The sequence below is a fragment of the Callorhinus ursinus genome, unplaced genomic scaffold, assembly GCF_003265705.2.
Source record: "Callorhinus ursinus isolate GAN/ISIS: 27379988/994484 unplaced genomic scaffold, GSC_fseal_2.0 scaffold5, whole genome shotgun sequence".
NCBI lineage: Eukaryota > Metazoa > Chordata > Mammalia > Carnivora > Otariidae > Callorhinus > Callorhinus ursinus.
In genome coordinates this window covers 79,471,237-79,487,835 of record NW_027397067.1, presented here as the reverse complement: position 1 = coordinate 79,487,835, position 16,599 = coordinate 79,471,237, and the positions used below count along the sequence as shown (strand labels likewise).

At 53.6% G+C, this 16,599-nt stretch overlaps 1 protein-coding gene across 1 annotated transcript in view; it reads left to right on the top strand.

The window, feature by feature from the left end:
• The window catches only part of KCNK9 (potassium two pore domain channel subfamily K member 9), a 77,277-nt gene extending 61,095 nt beyond the window's left edge, over window positions 1–16,182 (top strand). The window contains exon 2 of the mRNA XM_025870566.2: window positions 12,668–16,182. Coding sequence (XP_025726351.1) covers window positions 12,668–13,509 — 842 coding nt within the window. The 3' untranslated portion in view covers window positions 13,510–16,182. The remainder of the gene's footprint in view (window positions 1–12,667) is intronic.
• Window positions 16,183–16,599: the final 417 nt, after the last annotated feature.

Below are 16,599 nucleotides of genomic sequence, written 5' to 3'. Positions count from 1 at the left end.
GAAGAGGGGGAGCTTTTACTGGGAAGGGTCGCAGGAGGCAGGAAGGAAAAGGCAGGCTTCTGGCACATTTTGGAAGGCACGGGTGCCACCGTCCCCGCAGTGGGATTGGTGGTGTGCCGTGGTGTCAGGGGCCTGTGGCAGGAGCCCAGGTGTTGCGGGGGAGGCAATAAGGGGCGTCTCCCCACCCACGCTGGGGGGTAACAGCATTCACCTGCAGAGGGCGGCCCCTCCCCCAGAGTGAGGGAGTTTTTAAGCCACTTAGCTCAGTTCCTGGCCCAGCCGATGTCCACCGTCACGGTGGTTGTGGTCAGCGGCTCCGCATTACGATTGTTACTCCCTGTCATCAGCGCTGCAATTGACGGATGGCGACTTCTGATGAGAAACTCAGCACAGAACACGTCCCCTTACGGGAGAGATGAATGGCTCTCCGCTCTGCAGCCCAGGCCCTGGATGCGGGCCCAGGGAGACGGCTGCGGCAGGACCGGGTCTCTGCAGCCGGCGAGTGCCCGCCAGAGGGCGCCCGTGCTTCTTTGGTCGCTGCCGCCTGTCCCGGAGCCGGCCCCAGGGAGAGCCTGACAGCGTGAGGACAGGGATGGGCAGGGGGGGACAGAGGCCTCCAGCCAGTTTCAGCCCCTTACATGCTTCCATGTCCCGTGGCAGAGGTGCCTCTGCAGAAGCAAAGTGGTCTGGTGGGTGCAGGGCGCTGGCCTCTCCCAGGGCCATGATCCATGCTCCTCTGGTCCAGGCCTAGGGTATTCGAGTGGCTGGGGCTGGTCTTGACCTCGTCATGCCGCTGGTGTCCCTTATGGTCGGGTCAGAGCTGGGACCCCGCAGGTGCCTCATCAGAGCCCCACGCCCCTGAGAGATGGGTGCGTTGCCATCTTGTGGCTGGAGGGAGCTGGCTGGGCCACCCCTGGCTGCCCCCCAGCCTGGTCCTCACCTCTGGGTTAGAGGGTGCCACTGTGCCCCAACTCTGTCCCCCACGCTGTGCTCTCAGAGCTGCATGCCGGGGGCTTCCTGTTGGCGGAGGTGTCCGTGGGTGCTTCGGGGCTGATGTCTGTCACCTGTGTCCAGAGGCCCGAGTGGGGGTTGTTAAGCGAGCCCAGAGACTGTGGGTGCCAACCAGGGGAGTGGTGCTCAAGTGGAGGGCCAGTGCTAAGGCTGCGTTTCCCCCCACCCTGCCCCTCCGGAGCCGACCCACAGGGAGGGCGGTGCTGCCGAGATCCTGGGCTTCTCCAGAGTAGCCTCAGTCCGCGCCCCTCCTCCAGGCCCCTGGGCCCAGACCAGCTCAGCGCCTCCTCCCAGAACCCCACAGACCCCAGGCCTCCGCCACTCCCCTCTCTCCTCATCCTCAGGTAGAAAGAAGGAAGAGTTTTGCTTTAAAAACAGTAGCTGCTTTACTCTTTTCATTGAAGTAAAATTCATAGAACATAAAATTCACATTTGAACATCTTCCGTCCAGTGACATTTAGTACATTCACAGAAGTGTGCAACCACCTCGGCTCTGTCTAGTTCCAAGACAATTTCATCATCCCCAGAGACAACCCCGGATCCATCAGGCATCCACTCCATACTTCATACTCTTCCCGGCCCCAGCCTCGGATGACCACTCGCCTGCTTCCTGCCTCTGTGGATCTGCCTGTTCTGGGCACTTCCTATAGTGGAGTCCTACGTGTATCGGAATATCCTTCCTCTTCAAGGCCAAGTAATGTTCCATCGTAGGAATAGACCGCATTTTGCTTATCCATTCATCCATGGGTGAACATTTGGGTTGTCTCTCCCTTTTGGCTTTGTGAATCATGCTACCGTGAACATGGGTGTACAAGTATTTGAATACCTATTTTCAGCTCATTGGGCTGTATACCTAAGAGTAGAACTGCTAAAAATAATTTTTAAGGAATGTATTTCTTCGTTACTTTGGTCTGTGCTAAAGCAGACAAAGCCGCTGAGCCAACTGTAAAGCCCAGCCTCTTACTATCAAGCTGATGTCCGGGTGGCGCATGCAGTCTGCAGCAGGGCCCCCTGGATGCACCTGCACCCCAAGGGTTCCCTGATGCCTGCCCTGCAGGGACATTTTGGGGACTAAATGGGATGCACCCAGGGCTGCCCAGGCTGCTTCCTCCTTCATAAATTGGGATAATAACACTTCATTTGACCGGATCCTCGTAACATGAAAGAAACGGGGGCAGAAGTGCAGCCACACGGAAGAGTCTGGGCCAGGGTTTCTGGGTGTCTGCAGTCTGGGAGGTACTCCTGAGGGACAACCACAGACCAATGAGAAGATGAAATGTCCACTTGGCAGAGCCACGGGAGCAGGCACCAGGTCGACGTGTTGAGCGTGCAGGCTCCCTGTGGCTAGCACGGGCTATGCCCTCCCTGGGCACCCCGTGTCTGGCCTGGCCAGTCCTTGAACGGCACAGAAGAGGAGGAAGGCCTGTTGTGAGCTCTTGTCAGAAATCCATGCCTTATGAGCTTGTATATTTTTCAAAAATAAGTTTTTAGGTTCCCTTTCCCCCTTAAGACAAAATGAAGGGAAACCAAAAGGGAACTATTTGGGAAATTAATAATAATTTTAAAAGCATACGAGGGAATTGTTCTTTCATTAAAGAAAACCCCAAATCTGCCAGATTTTCCTTTAGAGAACACAGGGTGCCAAACCTGTGAATAAGCAAGTCACTGGGGTCTCCTCATGGCTCCAAGAAGGACTAAGGGCTTGGGACGGGGAATCCAGGGGCCCTGGGACACGAGCCTCAGTGTTCTTATCTGTGAAATGGGATCACGTGTCCTGGAGTGGAGTTCCCAACGGGGATTATAGGAGGGGCTTTGGTCTAGCCAGGAGGACTGTGCCCACCTCGGTGTGGCTCTCGCATCTGTGTGGGGGCAGGGCTGGCCTCGGCCCACTGGGGGAGGCGCCTCCACGGGCGATGGCATCTCTTGCTGCCTTGGTTTGTGCATCTGTGAAGTGGACGGACTAGTGTTTGCTGCCCCAGGGGCTCACGGCCCTGGAGAGAGGGTGGTGGGCAGTGGCGTGTGGCGGGGCTCGCTGACTTTCACTTGCTCCCCTGCCTCCCCTTTCCCGCCTGCTGTCCTCTGGTTCTTATCTCCTTTCCCCCCATTTCTGGAGCATCACGACCTGTGTTTTAGACAAACAGATGGTCTTTTTTTTTTTTGGTTTGGCCTGTGCCACGTTTTAAGATGTCTAATTAGACACCAATTAGATTCCACATCTTAAAAAATCGGTATTTCCAGCTTCTCCTTAAAAATCGGGAAGTTGGGTCGCCCTGGCCTGTCCCCCATTGCCCGGTGGGGGCGCAGCTGTCTCTCAGAGGCCCGGGCTGTCCCCCTGGCCGCCGTCCCTCCCTCCCACCTGCTCCCTCACCCACCCATCTCCCCGCAGATGGATCTGAGGCGCTTGTAAGAGAAGCTGTGTCAGGTGCAGGGCGTTGTGAATTGCAGAGAGCTGTGTTACCCGTATAAAACCCCTCTTCATTATTTGTAGTTGTGCTAAGGTGTAGAGCCCATGAGTGTTAATCAGTTATGATCAAAACACTGGCTGAAGCCAAAAGACTTATTGGGGAACAGGCTGACTGTGAGTAGAGCAGACTCTAGGCTGGGCTCAGACACAGGGGTGGAATGATACATCCTGTCTCTCAGGTTAGGGAATTCCCCTCTGTGGTTGTGCTCAACCTCATGGTGCTGAAATGACTTCTGTGGCTCCAGACGTCACACTCTAGCACCCTCCTAGTCTGGCAGGAAAGAGCAAAAGGCTCATTGGTTCAGGGCTGGGCTGGCAACCCGGTTGGAGCCCACAAGAAGCACCATCCCCTCTCGGGTTGAACGGGAGACCTGCACATAAGCCCAAGGCCGCATGGTGGTACCGAGTTCTGTTACATCGTAAGAAGGGTTACCCCACCTGGGGCAGCTGCAACAAGGGGCATCCCTCTCAGATGAGCGTGGTCAAGCTTTGTAGTATCTGGAAGGGACTGCCTTACTTTGTAGTCCCCTTTACAGAGAGAAAGCCCTTGCTTAGAGGGTCTAGGTGGCTTTCCCAAGGTTATGGTCAGTAAGTGGCAGGTGGAGCCAGATGCAGACCTTGGGAGTTACTGATCCTACCCAGGAACCTCCTGAGGACCCTTCCTGCCCACTCTCCACCTCCCTGTCCCCCGTAGGCCCCATGAGTCATTTTCCTTTTTGGTGTTTGCAGACACCTGGGTCTTAATAATCATGCGGAGCTCATTCGGGGGCTTGAGCAAGGCCAGCACCATGGGAGGGTGGATAGTGGGATGCTTGTTGCACACTGAAGTGGGGAGCCAGCCAGGAAACACAAGGGGCTGAGGGCATCTCCCCTCCCTGGCACTTCCCTGCTCAAAGCCACCCTGAGTCATTCTTTAATGGAAAGTGTGCCTATTTTAATTCCTATCAGCACAAAAACCTTGTGTGTCCTTCATAAATATTTCATTCTCTTCCAGCAGCAGTTTCCCACTGCCCAGTGCCTGTGTATAGCCACCTCCTTCCCTGTGCGGGGTGGTCTGTCCCCGGCCCAGGCAGCTGTGGGCCGGAGCGGACGGCCACGTCCACCCTCACCCAGCCCCTGGCTGTAATGGCAACTGTGGCTCAGGGAGCAGCCTGGCCCCCCTGAACTGCACAGAAAAAAATGAGGGTGCCTTGGGAGGGAGGTGACCACCTGAGGTCCCTAAGGGGCAGAATCAGGGCTCCAACCTGAGTTAACCCCACCGTGGGGACCAGTCTTGTCCACTCCTTTGAGGTGTCCTGGAGTGGGAATTCAAAGCTAGGTCCATCCCTTCTGGCCAGGGGATCAGGGCAGGCTTCAGGGACGGGCACTCCAGAGCAGGGAGGTTTTGCCAACTGTGCAGGGTGAGGTAAGCCTGGGGAAGTCATTCAGGCCAGCTGTCGTTGGGCCCAGGCCCCCAGGGAGCTTGCGGGAGCCATACACAGTGCTTGAGCACTAGAATGCCAGGAGTGAGGCTGGTCCGTGACCCACAGTGCCCAGCTGCCTTGTTTACTTTTCCCAGTGGAGAGAGCCTGCTGGACACTCATGGTGTCTTTAATGAAACACTGCCCAGAACAGGAGCCAGGTCTGGCTAACTTCTCATACCTGGTGGCTGTCAACTTCTGGAAAATCTAGTAGGAGCCAGCAAGGAGCACAAGGTGTCTTGCGAGGGAGGGCTGCCTTCTAGCCACAGCTGGTTCTTCGGGGAGCCCCAGACCCAATAGAAATGATTAGTTTTATGACCCTCCTTGCCTGTGTCTCTCCCGTCCGGAACGCCACAGACTGTTCATCTTATTTGTTGCCCAGCTGCAGCTGGGAGACTCGGGCCTCTTCTCGGCAAGCCTCTCCCGGGACAGATCAGGGAGGCTGGCTAAGCGTACCAGCGGGGCCGTGAAATCAGCTTGGATGAGGCGGTGTCTTGGACAAAGCCGCCCCCCCCAGCCACGCTGGGCCCAGCGGTGGGCTCGGGACTGGCCAGGCTTCCCAGGTAGTGCCCGGAGGACAGAACCCGTTTGCACAGTGATGCATCCGTCTAAACTCCACGCATCTCCACTGTGCCATACTCTGAGATCACAGAGGTGCGTCAGGAGTGGGCAGTACTGTCCTCAGAGCTCACAATCTGGCCAGGAGGCAGTGGGAGGAAGGGAGGAGAGGACCCCCCTGCCAACGGCCCGGACTGCAGTGGCCTCAGCTGGGACTCTCCAGCAGGGTCGGTCAGTGTCTGTGGGTGAGAGAGGAGTGTGGTCTGGGGGGGAGGGGCTGCCCTGGAGGCCCCAAGCCCCCAACCTGGGTTTGGGGAGGAGCCGGTGCAGAGCGAGCAGGTGGCTGGTCCTTTCCATCATGCCCAGGCCTGGATGGCCCAGGACCAGCGTCGCACCTGGGCCTGGAAAGCCGCACCCAGCATCTGAATGCCAGCCTAGGGTGGGGGCTCAGCTCCAGCGGGGCCTCGGCTCAAAGGCTGCAGTAACAAAATGCCACAGACTGGAGGGGCTTAAACCACAAATACTTTCACAGTGCTGGAGGCTGGGAGTCCAAGACCAAGGTGCTGGCCCATGGAGGGCTGGGGGAGGGCTCGGGGAGGGCTTTCTTCCTGGCGGCAGATGCCTGCCTTCTTGCAGTGTCCTCATGCGGCAGAGAGGGAGTGAGCTCTGGTCTCTTCCTCTTCTAGAAGGACACTGACCCCACCCTGAGGCTTGTCTTCATGACCTCACGTAGCCCTGATCCCCCCCCCCCCCAGTGCCCTACCTCCAGGTATCATCACATGGGGGATAGGGCTTCCACCCAAGAATCTGGGGGCACAGATGGGTGCAGGGAGGGGACCTGGGGATCTGAAGAGAGCCTGTTTCTCATTCCAGCTTCATCTCTCTGCTCCATTTCACTGATGGGGAAACTGAGGCGTCCTTCTGGGATGCCGAGGAGTGGCAGAGCAGAGTCTGCAGACAGCTTTTCAAAGCAGGGTTTATTGTTTTTATAGTCCATTTGCCCTTTTCAGATTTGAAGCTTCAGAAGCTCTTTGCTGGCCTGCTGTGTGGAGCTGGGGCAGCCTGGCTGCCTCTGGGCCTCGCCTTGCCCCTCTGATGATGGAGAGAGTCGGCCTTTCCCAGGGCCGACTTCACGCCTTCCTCATAACGAATAACTTGCAGCTCTTAGAATGCTCCAGCCCCCTCCAGGCTTAGCACATCGGCAACCTCCTGGAGTGGGGGTTCTTCTGCTGGAATATGGGGGGGGGCAGGGCGCAGGGCCTTCCTTAACGTTCTCCTAAAGCTTCTTCATCACATGCACGCACACCGGCTCTGCCCTCCCTCTTTACCTGCCCTGCCCTCAGTGCTCCTGGTGGGGAGGCCAGGATCTGGGTTCGGGCCTGGTTCTGCCGACAGAGAGGGCCCAGGCCCAGGGAGAGGGGCTGACTGGTAGGAGTAAGACAGGGCCTGACGCACAGAGTAATGTCAGAATCCAGCAGGGGTGCGCAGCCTGAGCAAACTCCTATTTCATCCATCAAAACTCTGAAGGCTCCTCAGAGGCAGTGACCCTAAGCTGATGTCCCAGTCTGAGTTGGGTACTCCTCTGTGCTTCCCCAGCATCTGGCACGTACCAGGCAAAGCAGGTGATTCTGACACTGTGCTCTGTCTCCCTGGGAGCTGGTGGTCTGGTCTTTTTTCCTCTCTGATTCTCCAGCAACCCACACGGGGCCTGGCCTAGGGAGGGTTGTAGCTGGCATTCAACCCACGGCCCCCTCTTGTACACTTCCTGGGCCCCAAGCACTGGCCCCACCACTCAGGGGAGCTAAGCTGGGTCTCAGGTGCTGGGGTCCCCCTGACAAGGACTCTGCTGCCTCAGGGCACCACAGGCCCTTGAATTCGATTCAGAGCTGTGTCCTTGTCAGCTCCAGTGCGGGGCCAGGAACCTAGGAGCATCTCTGGGTTGGGGCCTTGACTTTACCCGGTGCCACTCCACTCTGTCCTGGCCGGCCCCACGGCACTGTGCAAACTCTGCTGGGTGGAGGGAGGGGAGACAGGGCCCTGGCAGGGGCCAGGAGGCTGGGGTGACACCAGCTGCTGTGTGCTGAGGGGTGGGGGAAGTGGGATGGGTCAGCACCTCAGGCGGACTCCTGGGTGACTCATCTGAGCTCCCACACCCCGGAGGTCGGGGAGCACGGTGTCGGGGTGCAGCATTGGGGGTGGCTTTTCGGACGGTGAGTGCAGTCACCATCCTGGTCAGCAGTCCCCACCCCCGGCGACCTGGCCCCCTGTGGCCATCCAAGCAGCCTATCAGGGCCAGCATTGGGGTCATGAGCAAGTTTGTCCCTGACCCTGCACACGCAGAAAAGTTAGCAGGAAGGGGTGGGGGGCACAGCTTGGTGTGGAGGGATGCTGTGAGCTGCTGTGTCCCCTTGTGTGCAGGGAGCTTTGCACCCCATGGCCCAGCTGGTGGGGCTCAGGGTGAGGCTCATGCTGGTCAGTGCCGGTCGCCTGCAGGGGTGCCACGCCCAGGGCTGGGGAAGGATGGCCCCATCCCTTGCAGGGCGGCTGCATGCCACTCTCCTCTCCCTTTCTCAGCCTCAGCCTCCACATCCAGCCAGGGAATTGAGGGACGCTGCGGAGGCCACATGGCAGCGGTCCAGAGGCATCCATCTGGGACAACCTGGTTTCAGTAGCTCTTCTGTGCCCTGTGCATGCCTCCTGAACCTTGTGCAAATCATTGTAGACATTGCTTTGCCAAAAGGATGAATTACTCATTTGCAATGGTGGAAGAATGAACGGTATAGTCTTAGGTGGGATTCCTGAGGTTATGTTGCCCCTGCAGGGCTTGGAGGTGGAGGAGGGACTCGCTCTGGAGCCTGGGGAGCCTGGGGAGCCTGGGGACTTAGTGGGAAAACCGGGACAGAGCTGTAGCTGCCCAGTTCCCTGGACTGGTCCTAAGCGGGGGTTGGGGGACAGGGGTGATCGAGGAGAACAGGCAGCTCTGACTGGGGGTCCTCTGTGGCCTTGACACCCATGCCCTCAACGTCCGTCTAAGGCCCGCTCGTGCTGGGCACTCGGAGGGCCCTCGTCATGGGCTGGCTGGCTGGAGCCCCTTGGGAAGATTTGGGGGAAAGAAGTCCCTGTGGGTCCCTTGTGACAAGCACAGGTCCTGGGACACAGTCAACAGTCTGGGCACGTCTGAATGGAAAACGTCAGAGCACAGGAATATAGCTCCCAACCCAGGGAGGCCAGAGAACATCCATCCATCCACAGATGAAAGAACCAGTCTTCCAGGACCTGAGTTGTCACACAGGTTCTGTGAGAACATTGGAGATTTGTACCTTGTTCTCCTCTTGGGAAGGAGGGGTGGTCTTCCCAATGTCTGGCGCATGTACATTTTGTATCTCTCATCTCATCCTTGTAACTTGTAGATAGGATGTACGCTAGTGAATTGTAAATACGTACAAACATTCCCTGCAGCACACGCATCAGTGTGTACACATCCTGTGCCTTGAGTGTAGTCTACATACGCACGCACACATATACTGCATAGACAAAGTCCGTTCATGAATGGGGGTGTGCTATGGGTATATTGTATATGCTTTTTATGTATTGGTATGATATATATGGTATGTGTATGTGCCTGTATGTTTCAGGTCCATGTATTACTCTATCCACTCATACATACTGTTCATGAGGTTCCAAGGGTGTGCCATATATGTTCTATAGAAAGTACCCATAGACGCTACGTCTGTGTGTCACACAGATGGTTTATGCATACTCTGTGCGTAGACGTGATAGGTGTAGACCTGTCCATACTCAGTGGCTGTAGTGTTGTATCAGAGTAGAGATGGTGAGCAGATCGAGTGGAGAATACACGCAGTGTATCCGTTAGGACCTTTGCAGGAAGTAGCAGTCTCAATTTGAGAAATTAGTGGGCTATTTATAGACTCTTCTGCAAAGTGTGGGTCTGGTGGAGGGAAAGCAACCAGGGAAGGTGTGGCATTCCGGACGAAGAGTGATGGAGAGCTGTCTGTATGTCTGGGAACAGTTACTGGAACTGTAGAGAGTAGCTCTGTGCCGTGAGCCTTCTGGCAGAGGTGGCTTATTACCAAGGTCCTCACCTTCCTCCCTTCCGCTGACCTCCTGACCAACTAACTGGAAACTGGAGAGCAGGGTGGAGATGGGTGCATCCGGAGGGGGAAATTGAAGATATCCTGCCTGGCTGTCTCTTTCCCGGAAACATTGCACATTCAGCAACTTGTCCGTCATTGTAGCGGGAATAGTCCTGTGCCCAAACCACAGGGCCCTAGGAGATTAATGTGGAAGGCCCTGGACTTTGGTGGCATTCACCTCCCATGCTCTCTCTCACACACACCTTCCTAAGGCTTGTCCCCACTGTAATGCAGCAGTGAGATATACCTTGGGGCATCAGAATGATGAAGTCCTTTCATTCTACAGTAGGACAGATGGCAGGAGACCGGACACAGGGTCTACAGACATACTGTTGTCCAGCCACATGAAGGAATCTGCTTCTGAACATCGATACTGACAGGAATGGGTGGGGTCTGGGCACCCCATGTGCAGTTGTTGACCCAGCAAATGCTGTGTTGGTTTCCTCTAGTAAATGTATCACATCTGGAGACGTTAGCTAATATTACCACTTTACTCAGTTTCCAACAATCTACTGCTTTCCACCATCCATCTGGCTTTTGTATCCGCTACGCAGGTGAGCTATCTAGAGATATACTGGGATTCCCACCCCCGCATTTTGTATAAATATAAACCCACTTGTTTATCAAGATGTGCTTCATTCTTTCCTGGAGACCTAAGCCTCCATCTGGTATCATTTCCCTCTAGGAAGAAGAACTTCCTTTGGTAATTATTCTGTGCAGATCTATTGGTAACAAGTTTTCTTTAATGTAAAAATGTATTTTGACTTCATTCTTAAAGGATATTTCCTGTGGATGGACAATTCTGGGTTAACAGTCTTTCTTTTTTTTTTTTTTAAAGCTCCTTAAAGATGTTATTCCACTGCTTCCTGGCCCCTATTGTTTATGATTAGAAGGAAGAGGTATTCAAATTATTCTCTAGGTGATGCTTTCTCTCGGGCTGCCTTTAAGATTTCTCCCTTTGGTTTTCAGCAGTTTGAGTCTGATGTGTGGTTTTCTTTGTATTTATCCTATTTGGAGTTCACTAGGCTCCTTGAATCTGTAAATCTGCGTCTTTCACCAAATTTGGTTAATTTTGGCTATTCAAAACTTTTTTGGTCTTATTTTTCTTTTTTCGGGGATGCCTTTTGATATTTTCCTGACGGTCTCTGAGGCTTTCAAAATTTATGTTTAATCTGTATTTCTCTCTGTTCTTCAGGTTGGATTTCTATTGCTATATTGGTTGCTCTCCTCATTAGCTTTCTGTTTCCCCATTCTATCCTTTCTGGTCTGACTCCCAACTTTATATCATCTTCCCTCTTCTGCAAGGAGTATGGGGTTTTTGAGGGGCTGGAGCTCAATGCTGGCTCAGTGGGGTTGAGGGCCAGGGAGGATGAAGAGAGGGCATCCTGGAGGTAAACAAATGTCATCTCTCTAGTGAGAGTATGGCCCCTGGGGCAGGTAGGACATAGCACAAATTCCTGCCAGGGGAGAGACAGACCATAAGTGATAAAGCCTTGGTATAGAGGTATGGGCTTGAGCAGTCGGATGAAGTTTCCTGTGGGAGACAGTGGGCAGGGTGGAGGTCTTGGGGTCTGGTTGGTCCCTACAGAGTACAAGGCGCTGACTAGGTGCTATCTGACTCAGCAGATCTGCACAACCCCACCTGGAAATTATTATTATCCCATTTAACAGATGAAGAAACCAGGGTTGGGAGAGGTTTTCTGGTGCCCAAGATAATACAGCTGGTTAAATGACTAGGAGCCCATGAGCCTATGGCTCAGGGTAACACCAGGGAAGCCTTTCTTGATAGGGCAGGATTTGAGATGTTGGAGGGCCATATTCATCCTCCAAGCTCTCAGTCCAAATACTGTCCGTGATCCAGGGTTGATTCCCACCCCCCCCCACTGGGTGGTATTAGTCCCAGAACTTGAACTAGAGCCTACTGAGACCCTATCCCTGGCTCTGATATTATTACTAAGTAGCTGGAGGACACCTGGCAGGTAACTCCACCCTTCCAGCACCCCATCCTCACTCAGGATGTGAGGAAATACGGACTCAACTTTGCACAATTGATGTAGGGGATTAATGAAGTGATGTGCTGCAAAGTTGCATGAAGAGTTTCAAAAGCACTTACACATGTGTGGTTCTTAGAGGATTATTTGCTCCCTCTTTCCTGAGAAGCCCAGATTCACACAGTGGCACACTTGTATTCCTTCATTTGTTAAAGAAATCTTCTACATGCGAGGTGTTACTCCAGGTGTGGGGGATTCAGCAGTGAACAAAATAGATATAAGTCTTTGCCCTCATGGTGTTTATATGACACTCTGCCGTTACTCCTCTTCATTCAAAATCTTCTGCTTTCAAGCCTCATTCTTGGTGCCTGAAAACCCTGGGTTCCAATCCCAGCTCTGAAGAACTCAGGTTATCCTACTGCTAAGTAACTTAGTTTTCTTGCTGTTGGTGTCAGACTCATTATGCCTAGTTTGTAGGGTTGTTGGGAGGTCAGAATGAGGCCCTGGAAGACAAGGACTCCAGGCAGAGCCTGGTATGCAACAGTAATGTCGATCCACGGTGGGCGTATTTATTCAATTTTCTCCCTTGGACTCACTACTTTTGCAGTCTTATTAGTGAGTATGCTGCTTTTCCTTTTAAAACCTTTGTTTTGCTCTAAGAAGAACAATGAAATGCCCTCTGTATTCCTCCTCCGAACTGCCCCCAATGAAATGCCCCCGAAGCACCCCTCCCATCCCGAAACTTCAAAGGACGCTTCACTGATTCTTCCTTGTTCTTTTTCCCTCCCTCCGGGACATGGGCATGCCCCAGACTCCATCCCAAAGTGCCCCCACCCCCTTCCTCAGCCCCAGCCCCAACCTCAAGGCATTTTCTTCCCTGGCTCTCCCTTGCCCTCCTCTCCCTCTCACCCCCAGGCTACGGCCATGCCCAAGCCCCATCCCAACTGAAATGCCAAGTCCGCCCCCACCCCAGACCTAACGGGACCGCTCCTCACTCCTTCTCCCTGTTTTCTCACCCCCTCCCCTCAGGTTATGGGCACGCTGCCCCTGGCACCGACGCGGGCAAGGCCTTCTGCATGTTCTACGCTGTGCTGGGCATCCCGCTGACGCTGGTCATGTTCCAGAGCCTGGGCGAGCGGATGAACACCTTTGTGCGCTACCTGCTGAAGCGCATCAAGAAGTGTTGCGGGATGCGCAACACGGAGGTGTCCATGGAGAACATGGTGACCGTGGGCTTCTTCTCCTGCATGGGGACGCTGTGCATCGGGGCGGCCGCTTTCTCCCAGTGCGAAGAGTGGAGCTTCTTCCACGCCTATTACTACTGCTTCATCACGTTGACTACCATTGGGTTCGGGGACTATGTGGCCCTGCAGACCAAGGGCGCCCTGCAGAAGAAGCCGCTCTACGTGGCCTTTAGCTTTATGTATATCCTGGTGGGGCTGACAGTCATCGGGGCCTTCCTCAACCTGGTGGTCCTCAGGTTCTTGACCATGAACAGCGAGGACGAACGGCGGGACGCCGAGGAGAGGGCGTCGCTGGCCGGAAACCGCAACAGCATGGTCATCCACATCCCCGAGGAGGCGCGGCAGGGCCGGCCCCGGTACAAGGCGGACGTGCCGGACCTGCAGTCTGTGTGCTCCTGCACCTGCTACCGCCCGCAGGAGTACGGAGGCCGCCCGGCCGCGCAGCAGAACTCCTTCAGCGCCAAGCTCGCCCCCCACTACTTCCACTCCATCTCGTACAAGATCGAGGAGATCTCACCAAGCACATTGAAAAACAGCCTCTTCCCCTCCCCCATCAGCTCCATTTCTCCTGGGTTACATAGCTTTACCGACAACCACAGGCTGATGAGGCGGCGGAAGTCCATTTAGGGTGTGGGGCTGCCGAGGCCGGCAGAAACAGTCCTTTGTCCGATTTGACCTCGAGTTCCACTGGCCCACCTCGTCTGTTCTTTCTTATTATTAGTATCCTTTACCGTTGTCCTCATTCTCTTTATTACTTTCTCTCCTTCCTTCCTCCCCCCCCGCCCCCAACATCCCCGGCGAGACAGAGCAGGCCAAAGGGAAAAGGAAGTCCCGTCCTCCTCTGAAACTCGCGTCTGAGCATGAAGCATGGATTTCTTCCTTCCTTCCTTCCCAGCGAAGTATGCCTTACATTTCTCCGCAGCCTGCCCCATCTCTGGGGTGGCTTTCCCAGGACAGGTGTGAGACCAAGACCACCAGGCAGAGCTGAGAGGATACCCAACCCAAAGTTGCACACCAGGCTCCCAGCCGGCCAGTGCCCACCCACGTGCTGTCTGACCTGACTCCTCTGTGTCCTCCCCTGATCGGTGGGTGGCTGTGTGTGTGTGTGTGTGTGTGTGTGTGTGTGTGTGTGTGTGCGCGCGCGCGCACGCGCTCATGCATGTGTGCACAGACCGTGTGTGAATGAGGGAGTGCACACATCTGTGTGCTTTTGTGTGTGTGCACCGCGTGACAAAAATGGAAAGTATCAGGTATTCACAGTTTTCTTTTCCGTGACAGTTCTGTTAATAACCTGCTTTCAGCGGCTTCCAAACAAAACGGGAAACCAAAACCCACGAGGTTTTTGATTTATCGTTCTGCCAAATCGAGCATGTTCCATAAGCGGTCTTTCTCCCAGACGTGTCATGACCATATTTTTTAAATGCTAGGTTCTAAATTATATTATTAACTTCTTTTTAGGGGGCGGGTGGGAACGAAGACACGGATCATCTTAGCTTGCCAGTTCAAAAATTTTTTAGAAGCATGCACTTTGTGAAACTGGTATGCATTATCAACGCAAGATGACAAAACTAGCAACGGAGCAGTCCAAAGCCAGTAATAATTTATTCAAGGCATTGCTATCATCTGCAGTTCCAACAATTTACCATGCAACTGGAAGTGTCAGGGGAAACTGGAAAATTGTTGGAGCCACAGAATACTTTGTTACTTCCCTCTTATTTACAGGATGGTGGTGGCGGCGGCCGTGGTGGTGGCTTGTGCGGTATCTACCTGCATAAGTAAGAATTATAGTTTGGGATGTTTGGATGAGAATGGGTATTAGGTGGATGTGGTTTATTTTCCTAATAAAAAAAATGACAGGGCAGTCCTTGTTTAAAAAAAAAAAATATATATATGTATTTCAAGAAAGACAGTCTCTAATTGCATTTGATTTGTAAATAAGGGCGAGTCTGTGTTGGTCTCAGGAAGCGTTTAGAGGCAAGGAGCGGTGTCTTGGCCTGCTGGGAACTTGTCAATCTCAGGGGACAGTTTTCCTGAGTAGTGGAGAAATTCCTCCCCATCATCCCTTTGGACGACCCAAAGGGAAGGCCTGTTAATCTCCTGGGGGAGGACTAGGCTATATAGAGTAGGGTACACTGGGGGCCTTTTCTAATGACAGGAATAAAGAAAAATCTGGAATTTAAGTTCACAGAGGTGACTTTCATTTCCCTTGTCCCGTGCTGTTTCTGGAAGTCACCCGTCTTCCCATGCCTTTTTCATACACCAAACGTTCAGGGCTCTTGGGTAGAAACAGGCTTTGGCTTTGGCCCAGGAGGCGCAGTGGGAGCCCCCGTGGGATCTCCCAGAATGGAGGCTCTGCTCCCTAGAAAGAGACCTTCAAGATTCCAGAAAGGAAAAGGCACCGAATGCCACCAGTCCCAAGCATTTGGGCCATTGGACTGAAATGCAGGCGTCCAGACTCCTCTGAAGAGACGGGCACTGTAGTGTTTGTGGGCCACAGGGCCTGTGGATGGGGTCTGCGAACCGCAGTACTCAACCTTCAAGGTGGTCTCGATTCACTCATTTGTATATATATATTTATATATATATATTCAATTTTTGGGCTCTAAAATCTGTCCAGAGAATAGAAGTAATTTTTTTTTCTTAGAAGAAAATTTTCATTTTTGGGAGGAGGGCCATAGGTGTGAAAATATTAGTGCATCTTTGCAGAGTGCCTCATGCTTTGGAGGAGAATGCTTGGAATCCATGTGGGGTTTCTCATGAAAACCTTTGTAAGATCTGTCCTCAAATGGGGTGTAGGGTCATCTTTGATTTCTAAGGGAAACTGAGGGACGAGGGGGGTGAGTGGCTTGCTCAGAGCTGGTCTAAGAAGCCGACTCCTGCCCGTGGTGGCATCTTCATTCAGCCCTCCAGTGAGGGCACCTGCTTCTCTCTGTCCACAGGTAGATGCCTCGGACCCCTGGAGTCAGGGGAACATGGGCTCAGGGCTGATTCCCTGACTAAAGTATCTGTTTAAAGTGGCCTTTTTCTGTTTAAATGCTTCCAGTGACAGGGAGAGCTCCTCCTTTCCTGAGAAAATTGAGAAAACATTCCATATTCTATATTTATTTCCACAGAGCTGACTGTTCTTTATACAATTAAGGATTGTGGGATGAAGTTTTTTCTGTTCAGTGATGACCACGAACTCAAGTATCGGAAGCAATGCGGAATCTGTCTTGCTTCCATATCCTTCTTAGTTCTTGGTTTTTGGCTATTGCTCAGCCCTCTGAAGGGCAGTAAGAGAATCTTCTCTTCCAAAGTTAAATATCCTTGTTCACCCTTGGAGTATTCAGGGCACAGTGGGAAACCTTGGTTTCCTTCCTTTGGGAGGTACATCTTTTTCTCAGAGGGCCTGGAGTGGTCTCTGGCCAAGGAGTCCTCCATGCACACCAATGAGGTGCTTTCTTGGGGACAGTGAGCTAACGGCCTCCAGGGTCCTTCCCTCCTGATAAAATGGGGCTGGGGCATCTCCACCCAGAGAGCTTGGCCGCCTGAGATGGCTCAGTCAGCAGGAGAATCTTCAAAAGCCAAGAGGAAGCTTAGTCTGAATTGCCTCACTGAGGTCCCTCATTTTCAGAGGAGGAAGCTGAGGGCCAGGAAGGGGGACCTGGCAGCTCAGATCAGCCAGGCAGGCCCTTGGTCCTTCCAGGTGTTTCCCTCCTGCTGTCTTCCTGGCTAAAC